The sequence below is a fragment of the Sturnira hondurensis genome, unplaced genomic scaffold, assembly GCF_014824575.4.
Source record: "Sturnira hondurensis isolate 20B ecotype Veracruz unplaced genomic scaffold, ASM1482457v3 Scaffold0014436, whole genome shotgun sequence".
Classification (NCBI taxonomy): Eukaryota; Metazoa; Chordata; class Mammalia; order Chiroptera; family Phyllostomidae; genus Sturnira; species Sturnira hondurensis.
Genome location: NW_028087067.1, coordinates 257,424 through 272,017, shown reverse-complemented (window position 1 = coordinate 272,017; position 14,594 = coordinate 257,424). Strand labels below are relative to the sequence as shown.

At 55.5% G+C, this 14,594-nt stretch overlaps 1 protein-coding gene across 1 annotated transcript in view; it reads left to right on the top strand.

Annotated features, from left to right (window-relative positions):
* Positions 1–13,920, top strand: part of AGPAT5 (1-acylglycerol-3-phosphate O-acyltransferase 5) — a 31,919-nt gene extending 17,999 nt beyond the window's left edge. Inside the window, exons 5-8 of the mRNA XM_037063371.1 lie at positions 1,267–1,357; positions 8,958–9,119; positions 9,578–9,701; positions 11,677–13,920. Of these exons, the coding sequence (XP_036919266.1) occupies positions 1,267–1,357; positions 8,958–9,119; positions 9,578–9,701; positions 11,677–11,902 (603 nt within the window). The 3' untranslated portion in view covers positions 11,903–13,920. The remainder of the gene's footprint in view (positions 1–1,266; positions 1,358–8,957; positions 9,120–9,577; positions 9,702–11,676) is intronic.
* Positions 13,921–14,594: the final 674 nt, after the last annotated feature.

Genomic DNA, 14,594 nt, shown 5'->3' with positions numbered 1-14,594 from the left:
GGAGTCACATAGTTTGCACTCTTTGAGGGGAGAGGCCCACTTAGCGTGCTGATTTGGGGTTCCTCCAGGGCATGGTGTGGACGTGTCAGTGATGTGTTCCCTCCCACCACCGAGGAGCGAGGCGCTGGGCAGCGTGCCATGCTGCCCCTCGGTGTGCAGCTGTTGAAAGCGGACTCCCGCTGTGCCTGCTCCCTGCCTCTGCACACTGGCAACGGTGTCTTGACCAGAGGTCTTCAGTTTGCCTTCCGTCAGATGTGCTGATTTCTCTCCTGACCTCCTGTTTGAGAATTCCTTGACAAAGCCAAGGGGGTAAGGCTCTCCCCCGTTTCCTTTCGGAAGTTTTATGGTTTAGTTTTACCTCCAGGTCTGTCATCCACTTTAGTTAATTTTTGCGTGTTGTGCATTTGACAGGGTCAGGTGGAAGTTCTCACCGTTTAGTCCACTGTTTCCTCTGTGCCTTTCCCGGGGGAGTAAGTGTGATAATGGCTGAGGCTGATTTTACTTAGTGAACTTCCAGTTTGGTGCTCTTATCGGTGGCTTATCAGTCAGATCACTGGAAATGCATCACAGCCCTGGCCGGCAGCTCAGTTGCTTGGACGGTCGTCCCCGATGCTGAAGGGTTGCGGGTTCGATAACCCGTCAGGGCACGTACCCAGGCTGTAGGTTCAATCCCCAGTCAGGGCTTGTATGACAAGGCAGCCAGTAGATCTCCCCCTCTCTCTCTAAAAGCAATGAAAAATGTCCCAGGGTGAGGATTAAAAAAGGTGCATCATGAAAGCTCTGTAGCACCGTGCTGTGTGACATTTGAAATGTGAGCACGTACAGCCTTTTATGTTGTGGAGATTGACATGTGTATACATGGTTTTTCTCAAATAACATGTACTCAGGGACACAGTTGTCTAAAATTTTCACCTTTTTAAAAGTCATTTTGCAGAGCTTAGAGGGGAGAGCTCTTTTATTAATTAATCGAGGCTTTGTGTGTGTCAGCATCTCATGGCCACGTTTTGCTGAGTGAGAGTTAGCGTGTAAGTACAAATGTTAGATTCTCAGTGACTGACCTACCAGTGGGTGTCCAACTGCGTTTTGGATACAGCCTGTCTAACACTTATTTGAATTTTTGCGTTTTGGTGGTTCTCCTGGAAGGGAAGCTCCTATGTAGGTGAAAATACATCTTTCCCTCCACAGGAAATACTCTCTTAGCATTAGTAGACCTAACAGTTACCAACCAAAAAGTCACACAAACTGAACCTTCTCTGTGCTCCGCAGATGTACCTTGTGATTTTCCCAGAGGGAACGAGGTACAACCCGGAACTGACGAAAGTCATCTCGGCCAGCCAGGCGTTCGCTGCTCGAGAAGGTGAGTAAAGAAAGATGTGTCTGTGCTTGAAAAAGTCGTCTTCAAAGATACTGGCAATTTCAGGTTTTGTTCCAAGAGAAGTTGTTTGTGTTTGACGACACCTGACGTGAACGAACGTGACTTGGGTGAATGTGTGCGTCACCCCCAGGAGATGCAGGATCTTTGTGTTGATCTACACGCGTGTCATCACGTGTGTCCAGGGGCCAGACTGGGTGGCTCCCTCAGCCCACGCTCTGCCGCTGGGGCCGGGCAAGTCCGTCCCGGCTCAGGGGGCGCAGGCCCGCCTTCGTGTGCAGCGCGGGGTCTGCGGCCGGAGGGGCCAGGGCCGTGGGCAGTGAGCCGAGGGCCGCGTGGACACTGACCGGCCACCAGGCTTCGAGCTGCTGAGGCTGCGGGGCTTCAGCTTCCTCGTCCCTAAAAATACCTGTGGCTCGTGGGGGCGTGGCAGCCCTTGCCAGGACTGGGGTGTTAGAAGGTGGGGGCCGCTTCTCTCGGAGCGCATCACATGGAATTGGCTGCTGGGGCATGCTGTGCCCACGCCAGGGCGCTGTGTCTGCTGTCACCTGGCGGGCTGTCTCTGCCCAGGCGCGGCTGGCTGGGGTCAGAGTGCAGCTGAGTGTGTGTGGGTGCCAGTCCTCCAGTCCATTTGTTTCAGTTAATGCGTGGGGGCTGCGCCCGAGCTGCCCTCTGCCCTGGGAGGTCAGCGGTACGCTGTCCCTTCACTGCCCTCGGGTGGGGCCGGACTGGGCTGCGCAGTCCGGAGCACTTGGCCGGATGTCGTGGACGGGTCACGTCCCAGACAGCTTCCCCAGCTCACGTGGGTCAGCTGTGTCAGCCGAGGGGAGCTGGGCCCCTCCTCACACTTTCTGTCAGCCCTTCCTTGTGGCATTTGTCGGGCGTTGCTCTTTGATCAGGACGCAGTCCTAGGCGGGTGTCACCACAGGCTTGGGGCTGCGTCCCCAGATGTGTATGCAGCACAGCCGTGGACAGTTCCTGCTCTTGCTGCTGTTGCCTTGTGTGCACCAGGGACCCCAGTGTCCCCCTCAAGGGCTCCCCTGAGGGGCAGTGATGAGATGGCTGTGGACTGCAGGCGTGCTGTTCCGTGCCCTTGTTTGGGAAGGGCCTGAGCATCCATGGGTACTGGTGTCTGCTGGTGTCCTGGGGCCTGCGGTGCTGAGCGGGGACAGGAGCCCTTTTGGAGTCAGAAGTGCAGGGGCTCCCAGCTGTGAGGGGTTGGCGCGCCGACCCACCTAGGTCAGGGGTTGACTCTGTGCTGAGCGTGTGCCTCTCGGTGGGCGACGTGAGTGCTCCGTGCAGCGCAGAGACACCACGGCGTCCCCTCCTTTCACAGAAGCACGAGTCCTGTTGGGCTGAGAACCCCCCGCCCCCCCAGCCTCAGCGCACCCTCATCACCTCCCCGAAGACCCCGTCCGATCTGCAGGGCGGCCACACTGGGGCTCGGGCTGCAGGGGCAGCTGGGAGAGGGCGTGCGCCGTGCTGCGTCAGGGACAGGCCTTCCTTCCTGGGTGGGACGGAAGGAAGCGATGCCTGTGTCCCTGCACTCTCCGTTTCAGAGTCAGTTTGATCTTGTCACCACGGTGTGTCGAAGGTCCTACTAAGAGTTACTCGTTTTTAAAAATCCACGGCACTTCTCTAATGTGTTTTAAAACAAGTACTTTTAAATAATCCTAAAAATAGTGTAAGAATGATGCAGTCACCTAAATATAATTAACGATTGGTCTGTCATTTTTCTGAGTTGTAGATCTTTCTCAAAGTTACCAAAAGGGGAAGAAAAATTTGTCTCATGGATATAATTTCTGATGGCTCACGTTTCCTTTCTCAAATTCCCTGAGAGCACTTGTTATCAGAAGTATATTTTCTTGAAACTTACGAAGGTAATTATTCCCACCATACACAGAGGAAATTGATTTGTGACAGTTTATCTAGAAAGAGTATGTCTGGTTTTCTTTCCTCTTTTGGTCACAACTAAATGAGATTACTCGAGAGTAAGAACAAAAGAACTTGCTTCTCCATCTGTTCATTGTTCTTCAAGGAAGTCGGAACTGATAGCACCTGTTAGGCTGTGATACGTTTTGTTTCTAAACATTATCAGTTTTGTCCCTCAAGTACCTTCCTTTGATTCTGACTTTGAAAAAAACAAATAGATGTTTATAAAATTTGCCACTTGCTCAGACACTGAAGTCACACGGCCGTCGAGGCGTGTCTGGGCGTGTCTCCACCGGGAGTGGCCGCAGGCCTGGGTGCCGCTGCTCTCTGGCGTGAAGCGGGCCGTGTCCGTGTTAGTGCTGTGACTGCCAAAGTTTGTGTTTGGGGCCACGTAGTCATCACGTTGTCTGCTTCAAAGGCAGTCGTTTTAATGGTCTAAATTTCCTTCTTACTTGAAACTGAATGTTACTCGTTCTTTTACAAAAGGCTTAGTCACGTTACCGAATAAAATACTCATGGTTTTGTTTAACTGCGATCCGTCTGGGACAAAACCTGTTTCTGAGAGGTCTGAAGTGCAGGCAGAGTCTTCTTGAGACGACTTACTGTTGAGTTAGCTGGGAGTTGACGGCTGCTCGTTTTCCTAACAGCGAGTCGGGGAAGGGGGGTTTCGCCGTCAGGGAGGCCGCTGCGGGACTCGCCACTTGGGAAAGCGAAGGTAAGCATTTAGTAAAGAGAACCTCAACGTAGCGTGTGAACCCGGTAGTGTAGCGGTGTATGAATGTGAACGAGCAGTATAGATACGTAAGTGTAATGCACCATATATACGGCGGTGTAGGTCAATATGAGTAAAATAATAAGGGAGGCGAGTGGTCTTTCTGAAAGTGCATTTCTAAGGTGTTTGTTCTGTCGGGTGACTGTTGTTGTGTGAACCCAGTGACCCTGTCAGGAGCACCCCCCCACCCCCCCGCCTGTGCCTCTTTTACCCGCTGAGTGTGGCTGTCTGTGCTGCGATCTGGGGGCACGGGAGAGGCCACGGGCCTCGGTTGCAGTGCAGTCGGTGTCGTTGGGGATGCGGAGATGGGAAGGGGCTGACCGCACTGGAAGACCGCATTCCAGCCTCACATTCCCAGGCTTGAGTTTTCCCACTGGCCTCCTCGTCGTCTTGGACAGAGACTAGGAAGGGGCGAAGGGAGAGGGAAAGCCCCAGAGTCCATTCATGGTGGCCCTCGGGCTGCCCACCCTCCAGGGGTGTCTGACTGCAGCTGTGGTCCGCTGCTCGGTCCTTTGGCTTCTCCTCCACCTCGTGCCAGTGGTGTGGCTGCAGGTGGCGCCTGGCTCAGGCGCTAGCCTTAAGGGCACCCGCAGCAGGGCAGTGCTTGTGGGCCTGGAGGACCGAGGAGGAAGAGCGGGGCCCCTGTCCTGCTCTCTCCTGGTGCCGTACGCTCAAGCAGTCCTGTGAACCCGGCAGATGTGCGGCGACTTTGAGAGCTGGGGTATCTCCGTGGCCATTTCCATGCCATTGGCTCGCAGGGTCACACCGAAATAAATTGTAGGGTGGTTCATACCCCTGTCTTTGCAAGTGCCTTCCAGCTGCCCTTTTGTGACTTCTTGGTCTGCTCAGGCCACAGTCCAAATTCCGAAGCAGTGGCTGAGGGATGCCCTGACCAGCAGCACTGGTGGCCTCTGGCAGCGTGACTGACACTTGGATCCCAGGCCCCACCCAGGCCCCACCCAGGCCCCACCCAGGCCCGGCTGGCTGTGCTGAGTCAGGCCTCTCGGGCAGGCTGAGCCCCGTGTGGCCTGTGCACCCTGACCGTTAGAGATGCTCACTCATCTGACGGAGATGAGCCACGTGATTGGCAGGGTAGGAGGGTCCGAGTGTTGTGTTTCCACTGGAACGTGTGGATTGATATCTGTTGGTAAACCTTTACTTCACACTTACACGTTTCAAAGAAGAAAAAAGTGGTTACGCGCCCGTCAGAGCAAGAGGGAGAGGCCCTGCGCCGTCTGGGCCGTCTGGGCACCACCTTGGCCACGTGCACCCGTCTCAGTCCCACCCAGGGTTTCACTGCAGCTGGGCCTCCGTGTGGCCATTGCGGCACTCTGCTTTCAGTGCTGGCTAAGGAATTTGGCACGTGGCCTGTCCTGGCCTGCCTCCGGAACCTGTCCGAATGAGCCCTAGTGGTTTTCTGCCACGGCAGCCAGCAAGGTCCCGCACCTTCCTGAGTCCTCGTATCAGAAAACAGGAATTTATTGTCTCCTCTGTGACAGCAAACCAGATACCTGGGATTTTCATGCTTCAGGCAAATAAGCGGTTTCTCTCAGCATCTGGGTTACAGCCCTCAAGTGGCCTGACCTCCCCAGAGCCTCCAGGTGAGTGGATGTGCCTGAGCCTCGCCACTCGGAACCTCTCGCCGCTGAGACCCAGTGCCCTCCCGGCCTTCCTCCCAGCTCGGTTCCCCGTGATCCACTCCCTCCCGGTCCCAGGCCTCGTGTCCCTCTGTGGGTGTCTGCCCCACGGATCCTGTCCTGGCCTCTCAGCATCCTCTTCCTCCCCAAGCTTCACCCGCGGGACAGGCGGGACTGAAACCGCCCTTCAGAAGGACTGTTCTTTCACCCTCCGGGAGCGTTTTGTACCTTCAGGACGTTGCCATGGACTGGGCCTTTGGTCTGTCTTACCGCCTCATGACTCTGCCTAGGCGTGGAGCCATTTTGGAGTCGTGGCATGTTGCTACGTCCTGGACAGACAGGTACGACGAGGCGTTGGGGGCTTCTGGGCTGTGTGCCTGCAGCAGAGGGGCTGGCTCAGTGAGGGATGGACACATGTCGTGTGAAGTCTCCCGCACGTGTCAGTGCGGGTTCAGTCTGGTGTGCTTGCCATCCCTTGCAGCATTTCGGGTGCACCAGCCACACCCGCTGGGCCCTGGGGAGGAGCCTGGTGCAGGGGGGAGGGCAGACTGTGGCCAGCAGCCAGTGGGAAGAGCTATGGGGACGGCAGTCAGGACAGCAGACCAGGGGGTGGGGACGGGGTGTTGGCCAAGACGAACGGGCTTGATTAGCTACTGCTTCTACCAGCTGAGGGCTGGGACTCTGGGTGGGGGGGGGGCCCTGCAGGCGGGGTCCCCTCCGTTGGTGCCACGGGGGGGGGGGGCTCTGGGGCCTGAGCAGTGGGTGACGAGGGCCTGTTCTCAGGCTGAGGTGAATGGTGGTCGGCTGCTTTGTGACTGGTACGAATTGGCTTTATGACCATGTCTCCTCCTTGTTTACCCCTGAGGACCCCTAGGTGTGGGAATCCTTGTCTGGGTGGGCTGGGGGCCTGGGCTTGGGGTTGGGAGTATGAGGTGCCTTCTGATCATCAAAGAAGGGCCATGTTCTATTTGTTGTCACGGTGAGGATGTCCTGTGTCTCTTGTCTGGGGCCTCGCTGAAGCCACCCCCACTTCCTTGCGCTGCAAGCACCAGTTCAGGTGACATGGCGCCTCCATTTCCCAGGGGGCGTCTCAGTGCGGCCCACCCGTGTCGTCTGTGAATGCACTTGACCCCAGGAACCTGTTCTCTGCCCGTCCCTGCTGCCCGTCCCCTCTTTGTTCCGTCCCCTCTGTGTTCCTCCCCCTTGGGCCCTCTTTCCTGGAGCTGGGGCAGGGGCTGGGTCCAGATAGGGGCTCGGGGCCTCCTCTGGGAGGGCGTTGTGCAGGGGCTGCGGGTCCCCGGGGGTGGGGGGCCCAGCTGCTACCCACAAAGCCGCACCCAGGGCCCCGCCCCACTCCTGTTCTAGACCCACCACGCGTTTGCAGTGGAACTCGTTCACTTTGTGTCTTCTCACTTTCTCGGTGTCCGCCCAGTGCCTGTTCCTCCCGAACCCCGCAGGGCGGCTCTGTGGGGCTCGGGCCTTCACCGTGGGTGCGCGTCCCTGGGCTGCACGCCTGCTGCCTGGGCACAGTGGTGTGTGCACAGTGGCTGTGCTCCCATAGCAGAGAGGGGCACCCTCGCTCCGCACCCAGCGCGGACTTTCGTCGCACGTTTGTGAGTGGACGAAGCGGCCCTGCCCGGGGCCCGGGTCCGGGGTGTGGTGTGGGAACACCCTTGTCCCCACAGCGCTCCGCATCTCAGAGATCCCTCTGCAGACGTCCTCGTGCAGCGGGCGCTCCCTGGAGAGAGGGAGTGGGCAGTCCAGTCCCGCCTGCCCCCTAGAGCACTTCCTCGGGCGTCCTCAGGGCCCTCCTGTGACTCGGTCAATAGTCCGACCGGGGAAGGGGGCGGGAAGGGGGCGGCTGCAGGAGACAGGAAGGCAGAGCAGATTCTTAGCGTGGGTATGTGATTGACTATTAAATCACAATGTTTTCGCAGATAAAAGATTTTTTTTTAAAGATTTTATTTATTTATCTTTAGAGGGGAAGGGAAGGAGAGAGGGAGAGAAACAACAACGTATGGTTGCCTTTCGTGCGTCCCCTGCTGGAGGGAGTTGGCCTGCAGGGAACCGGCCTGTAACCCAGTCATGTGCCCTGACTGGGAATCGAACCGCGATCTTCTGAGTCGCAGGCCCTTGCTCAATCCACTGAGCTACACCAGCCAGGAAAAGATTTTTAAAAAGAAGCTTTTAAAAAAATGTATCAACTATTCCCAAGAGAATTAAAACCACCTCTTTGTGCAGAGACTCGTGGATGTGCAGCTTCCGTGTGCAGTCGGTGGGAGTGTCTATAGCGGCGCCTTCATTAGCGGCTGCAGCAGCTGCGGGCGAAAGCAGCCCTGGGGCCCCTGCTGGCGGAGTGGTGGGCGTGGTCTGTCTGTGCGGAACAGCACTCAGCCCCAGGAGGCAGCAAAGTCCTCGTGCAGAGAACTGCACCTGGGAGAACCCGGTTTGCCAAGTGAAGGAAGCCCTCGGACGTCCTCCCGCCATCTGGTCCCATCCACGTGCGAGGGCCCTCACAGACAGACCTGGGGCGGCTGCAGCAGGTCCACGGGTGGGGCGGGGCGGGGGCCCTGCCCACGGCCCGGCCCGGGGTGTTGGGGTGAGGGCAGGGTGGGGAGTTTGACAGTGGTGATGGCTGCACAGGTCTTTGATTATACTAAAAAAAAAAAAAAGTGCATTGTGTACATTGAAACTGTAAGTTTTATGTATGTGAATTAGATCTCAATTTTTAAAAAAAATACACCAGTAAACTGGATTTTGGGGTTTGCCCCAAAAGGTTCAGGCCAGTAGTTCACTTGACGCGCTCCGCACCTCTCTCCCTACAACAAGGGGTGTTTGGGTCCTTGATTCGAATGCGAAGTGCAGTGGAACTGGGAGAATCATGGGCTTGGAGTGGAGAACTGCTGACCTTAGCTGCAAGTCCTGACTGACGTGGTTAGCATGCGACCACCTTTGTCCTGTGGGCGGAGACGAGGACAGTGCTCGCCCTGGTCGGGGTGCTTTGGGCGGGAGACTTTCTGGGCTGGCGGGAACTTCAGGAGGTGGCTGTCACAGCTCGCCCCACGGTGGCTCCTACCGGCAGGTGGGTCATGAGGGGCCACGTGGGGGCGCCCCTGCCATCAGAGTCCAGGAGGCCTGAGGACAGGCACTGACGGCATGGACAGGGACAGACGGCTTCTGCGACATCCGCTGCGGCTGGGATGGGCAGAGCGCAGCCCCCCCACGCAGGACCCCTCTCTCCTAGGCCTGGCGGTGCTGCAGCACGTGCTGACGCCGCGAGTGAAGGCCACGCACGCAGCCTTTGACGCCATGAAGGACTACCTAGACGCCGTGTATGACGTGACGGTGGCTTTCGAGGGGACTGTGGACGGGAAAGGGCAGCGGAAGGAAGCCCCGTCCATGGTCGGTGAGTCCCGCGTCCTCGGGCCGTGTCCTTCCCTCCCTCCCAGCAGCTGCATGTGCCTGATGTCCTGCCCTAGTGAATGTCTGATGCGTTCTTGGTGGTTTTTGTTCATCTTCGAGTTTGCATTTCGTCAGTCTTTCTAAGTGGGGTAATTCCTGGTGGCCATCTCAGTCCTTCAGAGGGTGGGGACATGGTGCTCCCAGAGCCCGGCCCCCTTCCCTGGGCCGTCTGCGCTGGGAGGGCAACGTGGGCCTGCTGCGGTCGCGGTGGGTGGGGGACTGTGGTGCGTGCCCGGCAGCTTGACACCCAGACCAGCGGTTACCGCCTGTGCTTCTCCTTTGGTTTTGCTAAGGACGCTGCACCTTTTTGTTTTTAAGCATCTTTCTGCCTCAGGTTCATTGTTATTTTATACACCCGTGATTTCTAAAATAAAAACACGAAATATTTTTATGTTTTGTTAGAATTCCTCTGCAAAGAATGTCCCAAAATCCACATTCACGTTGACCGCATAGACAAGAAGGACGTCCCGGAAGAACAAGTGTCCATGAGAAGGTGGCTTCACGAGCGCTTCGCAATGAAAGACAAGTGAGTGCCAGCAGCCTGCACGCGGTGCGGTCCGGCCGAGTCTCTCCCCGCTGAGTCTCCGTGCGCCGGGCCCTGTGCAGCGACTGGCTGAGTGCGCCTGCCTTCCCTAAAGTGGGTCGGGCGGCTCCGCGCAGCCCTGCTCACGCTGGGCCGTCGCCGCCGTGTCCTGTACGGGTTCCTCCAGGCTGGGCCCTGCCCTGCCTCGTTTCCACCTGCAGTCTCTCCGAAGTGGTGCTCTGTGGTGAGATGCCACGTGTAGTAGAAAAAGACCAGGCACCGCACGGTGCCCCGAACCCACCACCCAGATAGAGTGGTGGGACCGGTGGGACCGGCTGTCAGGCCACCAGCGCGCAGAAGTGGGGCCGAGGGAACAGACCGTGTCCCCTGTGTGCGTGGGAGTGCCACCGCATTTTGTTGAAAGGAGGACGGGGCAGGTGTGTTCGGTGCCTCTGGGGAGAGGCAAAGCTTGAAGAGGTCCAGTGGGGCGTGCGTGCCACTTGCTGAAGGGGCCGCAGGTCGCGCGGGTGGAGTGTGCGCCTGCGTCTTGGATTTTGTGCACGTTTCTGAGGGCAGGGGTTCAGAACTTCCTTTCCCTTCTAGGAAGGCGGAAAGTGGGCCTTGGGTTTCGGCTGTCCCCGGGGAAGGCCTGCAGGGCGCGGCCTGTGCTGGTGCTTGTCCCGTCACCGCGCGGGTGTGCGGTTTGAAGGGCAGGTTTTAGACACCTCTGCTTCTGTTTCCTGTTGGAAACAAAGGGACCCTTCACTGCAGGTGGAGTGCCCCGTTTCGTAAAGGCCACGTTGAAAAGGGGGCTTTTAAATTTATTTTTATTTATTTTTATTTATTTTTGAATTTTTAAAAATATTTTATTTATTTATCTTTAGAGGGTAAGGGAAGGAAAGGAGGAGAGAAATATCAATGTATGGTTGCCTCTCATGAGTCCCCTGCTGGGAACTGGCCCACAACCCAGGCATGTGCCCTGACTGGGAATCAAACCCCGATCGTGTGGTTCACAGGCCCGCGCTCAATCCCCTGAGCTACACCAGCCAGGGCATGAAAAGGGGGCTTTTTTAAAGGCTCCGAAAAACCGTTTCAGAATTACGTTTATGTTCGGAAACTTCCCCGGGGCCTTCAGTCTCCCCACGTGCACCTTTCCAGGAGGCCGCGCATCCTCTCCTCACCGCGTTCCGGGAGAGCGCCCGCAGCACACTGACCCCGGTGCGCCCGGCTGTGCGGTTTACCGGCCAGTGGGCGAGTCTCTGAGGTTTACCGACTCTCAGGTGTTCGTGACTGGGTGTAGGGTCATGGGAGAAATTGTAAGATCGCTATGTTTTGACATGGAAATCTGTTCTCAGAAAAAAAGGCCTGAACAGTGTGTTTTAACATCCAGTGTATTTTGTGTAACAAGTGTTTGTACATATTTAGGACAAGTCTGGATGTTTTAAAACTGTGGCTGTTGCCAGGGAGTGATTTCTAAGGTGGAAGAAGGACTTTTCGTTTCGTACATTCGTGTTTGAGATTATTACATTGAATGTGTTCTGCTATTAAAACTTTACATTTTAAAATAAGATGGGGAACGAATTAACTTTACCTCTTGGCTGTTTGTATAATTCCAGGGGCTAAGGCCTTTACGCTGTGGGCACTGCTGACCTGTCCCCGCCTTCTGGTGGGAAAGGGGTGGGGGCAGGTGGAGAGACTTCATCACCCAGCTATGGGTCAGGTCACGGGGAAACATTATAAAGGCACCCGCATCCCACGGCTGGGAGCCGTTGCGTGTAATGTGGCGTGTGCACTTCTCATGGACCCCACCATGGGCCCTGCAGACTCCGGGGGAACCCGGGCTCTGGCTGTTTCTCGTTTCTTTGTTGTTTCTCAAGGACCTTTTCCAGCGCCTGGCAGGTGCCCGCTGGTGTTTGTGGGGTTAAAGTGTTGAGCCAACTGGGGCTGAAACTCACAGTTTTCTGCATTCCGGCTACAGGTTGCTTATAGAATTCTATGACTCACTGGATCCAGAGAGAAGAAACAGATTTCCTGGGAAAAGTGTTCATTCGAAACTAAGTCTCATGAAGACGTTACCGTCACTGCTGATCCTGAGCGGCCTGACTGCCGGCCTGCTCGTGACCGAGGCGGGGCGCAAGCTGTACGTCAAGACCTGGGTCTACGGGACCCTGATCGGCTGCTTGTGGGTCAGCATTAAAGCGTAGGACTGTCCCTGGCAGCGGGACGTGCCACGTTGGCTGCCGTGGGCAGCCGCACGCTACATCACACTGTTTCCCGAGTTTGCTCCGACGTGTAAATAAAGCCTTACTGAGTGAACATCGGGCCAAAGAGAGTTTCTGACCGAAGCCACAGTCGGTCTGGGCAGGCCCACAGGGTCCCCAGCTTCCGTGCGGGAGCCGGTGGCCGAGGGGACAGCTGTGGAGCGTCCGTGCTGCACGCGGCGGTGTCTGTGCGCCAGCGTCAGCTCCGGGAGACGGTTGGTCTGCGGCGTCCGCTGCGGCCGTGGGACTCGGTCATTAAGTCTGTTCCATGGTGTTTGTTGTTTCCGTTTTTTACAACCTGACTGGTCCGAGCTCTTGTCACTGAAGTATTAAGTACCTTATATAGCTAGGTAACATTTTGCTTTTTGCATAATTTCTCCACGTCGGTGAAAGAAACTGTATTTGAGCACTGCGTGGGGAGGAGGGAGGACTGGGGCTGCCGTGGCGAGGAAGCTCTGGGGGTCCTGCTCCCAATTTCCACCTACTTCGTGTTTGCAAAATGATTCCCATCTCGCATATTTATTGGAACAGCTTAATTTGCCCACCCTGCACTACGGGAGACTAAGGTGTAAAATATGAGAACTATGCGTAAGTTAAAACTGTGGCCCTCCTTCTTGTAACAGAACTTTAAATTGCCCAGCATTTTGAAGATTTAGGCTAAACTCTCAGAACTTCTCAACATCTGTGCCATACGTACTTGAAAACCTGGAGGTTTCCTCATATTTTTTTATTGAAACAATCATTGTGTCCCTGTGTTGTACCTGGTCCCACCAAAGTTTGAGGCGCAGGGGCCTCCAAGCATCTTCTGGATTCACTAGCACGTGCCTTGTCCCTATCACTCCTGGGCCAGTAGAACGCCCAGTCCGGGTCCTCCTCGGCAGGTGTGGGGCCCTTGGCGCCGTCCCGCGAGGCGGGTGTGGCGGCTCTCTCCAGAGCATCTCGCTGGCTGCAGCGAAGACATCCTGCACCTGTCTCTTGTCGGGAACCCCGCCTCCCTCCAGCCAGTGAGACGCGGTGCAGGCCCGAGGCTCGCCCGTGTTACTCGGAGCCGGACTGTGTTTCAGGAGCCGAGCCACAGCGGGTTTGGTCCTGGCATGGTGGGCCCCCTGCGAGAGGACTTTTCTCAAGTCCTCCACGGTCTGCCCCCGGTCTGTGTTGCTGGGAGGTTCGGTCCCAGGCTGTGTCGTTGCTCCGGTGGCGTCATGCTGAAACAGAAAGGGGTCTGAGTCACCCTCCAGGACCGGGGCCGCCGTTTCCGGCAGAGCCTCTGAGGGGCAGGACAGGGGGCACCAGTCTCTGTGTTGTCCTGGGCACCTGCTCACACTTTCCACACATGTGCCCACAGGGGGCACTTGGCCCGACGGGCGTGGGCGGTCAGCGAGACTTCTGAGGAGTGTGCTCCACCCGGTCGCAGCGTCCTCTTACCTGGGGAGTGATGTTTAGGTCTGTCAGGGTCCTTGTCACATGCTTTCTCTTAAGTCCTGAAGTTAGACCCTGCTTCTGAATAGATCAAAATAAACGTAAGTTGTGTTACTTTGAATATAATGGATATGCTCTAAATCTAAATTTTAAGAAGCAATACCATTAGAATTTTATTGATTATAACTGATTTTAAAAAGGCAAACTGCGTAAAACCACTTGAAGATCATGTTTTGTATCATTATACTTACATTCTTCTCACAAGGGGTCTTTAAAATATCTGTTAGTTAAAACACTTGTGTCAAAATATTTGGAAAATTAGAAGCTTCTTTTTAACATGCATTGGTATCATTTGAATTATTTTCTAAAATTAAGAGCCCCGTATCTACTTGTAAATCTCTTCACATAACATCATTTAAGGTTTTGTGTGCGTTATCTGGGTTTACAGCTTGGTTCCTACTTAGTTTTTCTTTGTAAGAACGCCATAAATGTGCATGCCTTTATGTTTTTCAGAAGAGAGTGTGTTTAGATGAAAGTGAAAGAAAAAATAAACCCCTTCATTGTCTCTAACCTGTGTGCTATTTAACACTTCGTGACCCAAAATTCACCAGCAGTTTTCCGTCGCGTGCAGCCAGCTTTATGGCTGGGCCCACATTCTGAATATGTAAAACTGGAAGACCGTTTTTAAAGTATTGAGCCAGTTTTTAAAAATATATACGTGTAACACCCCAAATTGTGAAGCAGCATATTACTTGGATTGTCTGACCCTGTGTCTCATGTAAGACACACAGCGCGTGTGCTTGACTCTGCTGAGTCTGCGGCACCTCTCCGGCACTGGCCAGCCGCCTGCGCGTGGCCCGCTGGGGCCCAGGGCCCGCGGGCCAGTCCCCCGCCGTTCACAGTGGCAGGTTCTGTGCATTCCTGTCTGCGGATTCCTCTCTCATTCCGCGTGGCGCCTTCACGTCCCAAGGATGCACATTTCGTTCTTTCCTGTGTAACATCACACGGCTTACTGTTGTGTTTTCTGAAAGATCTGTGTCCACAGAGCGATGGAATCGATGGATGGTTAAGAACATAAACAAAACCTGTAGAAAATCTGCCTGTCAAGGTCAAGTATGGGCGGTGCCAAGCTCCAGCCAGCTGCACGGCAGGCTCGTGTTTGTGGGGACGGAGAGTGTCCGCCACAGCAGTATTTCCCGTATGCAGTTGCAACCTT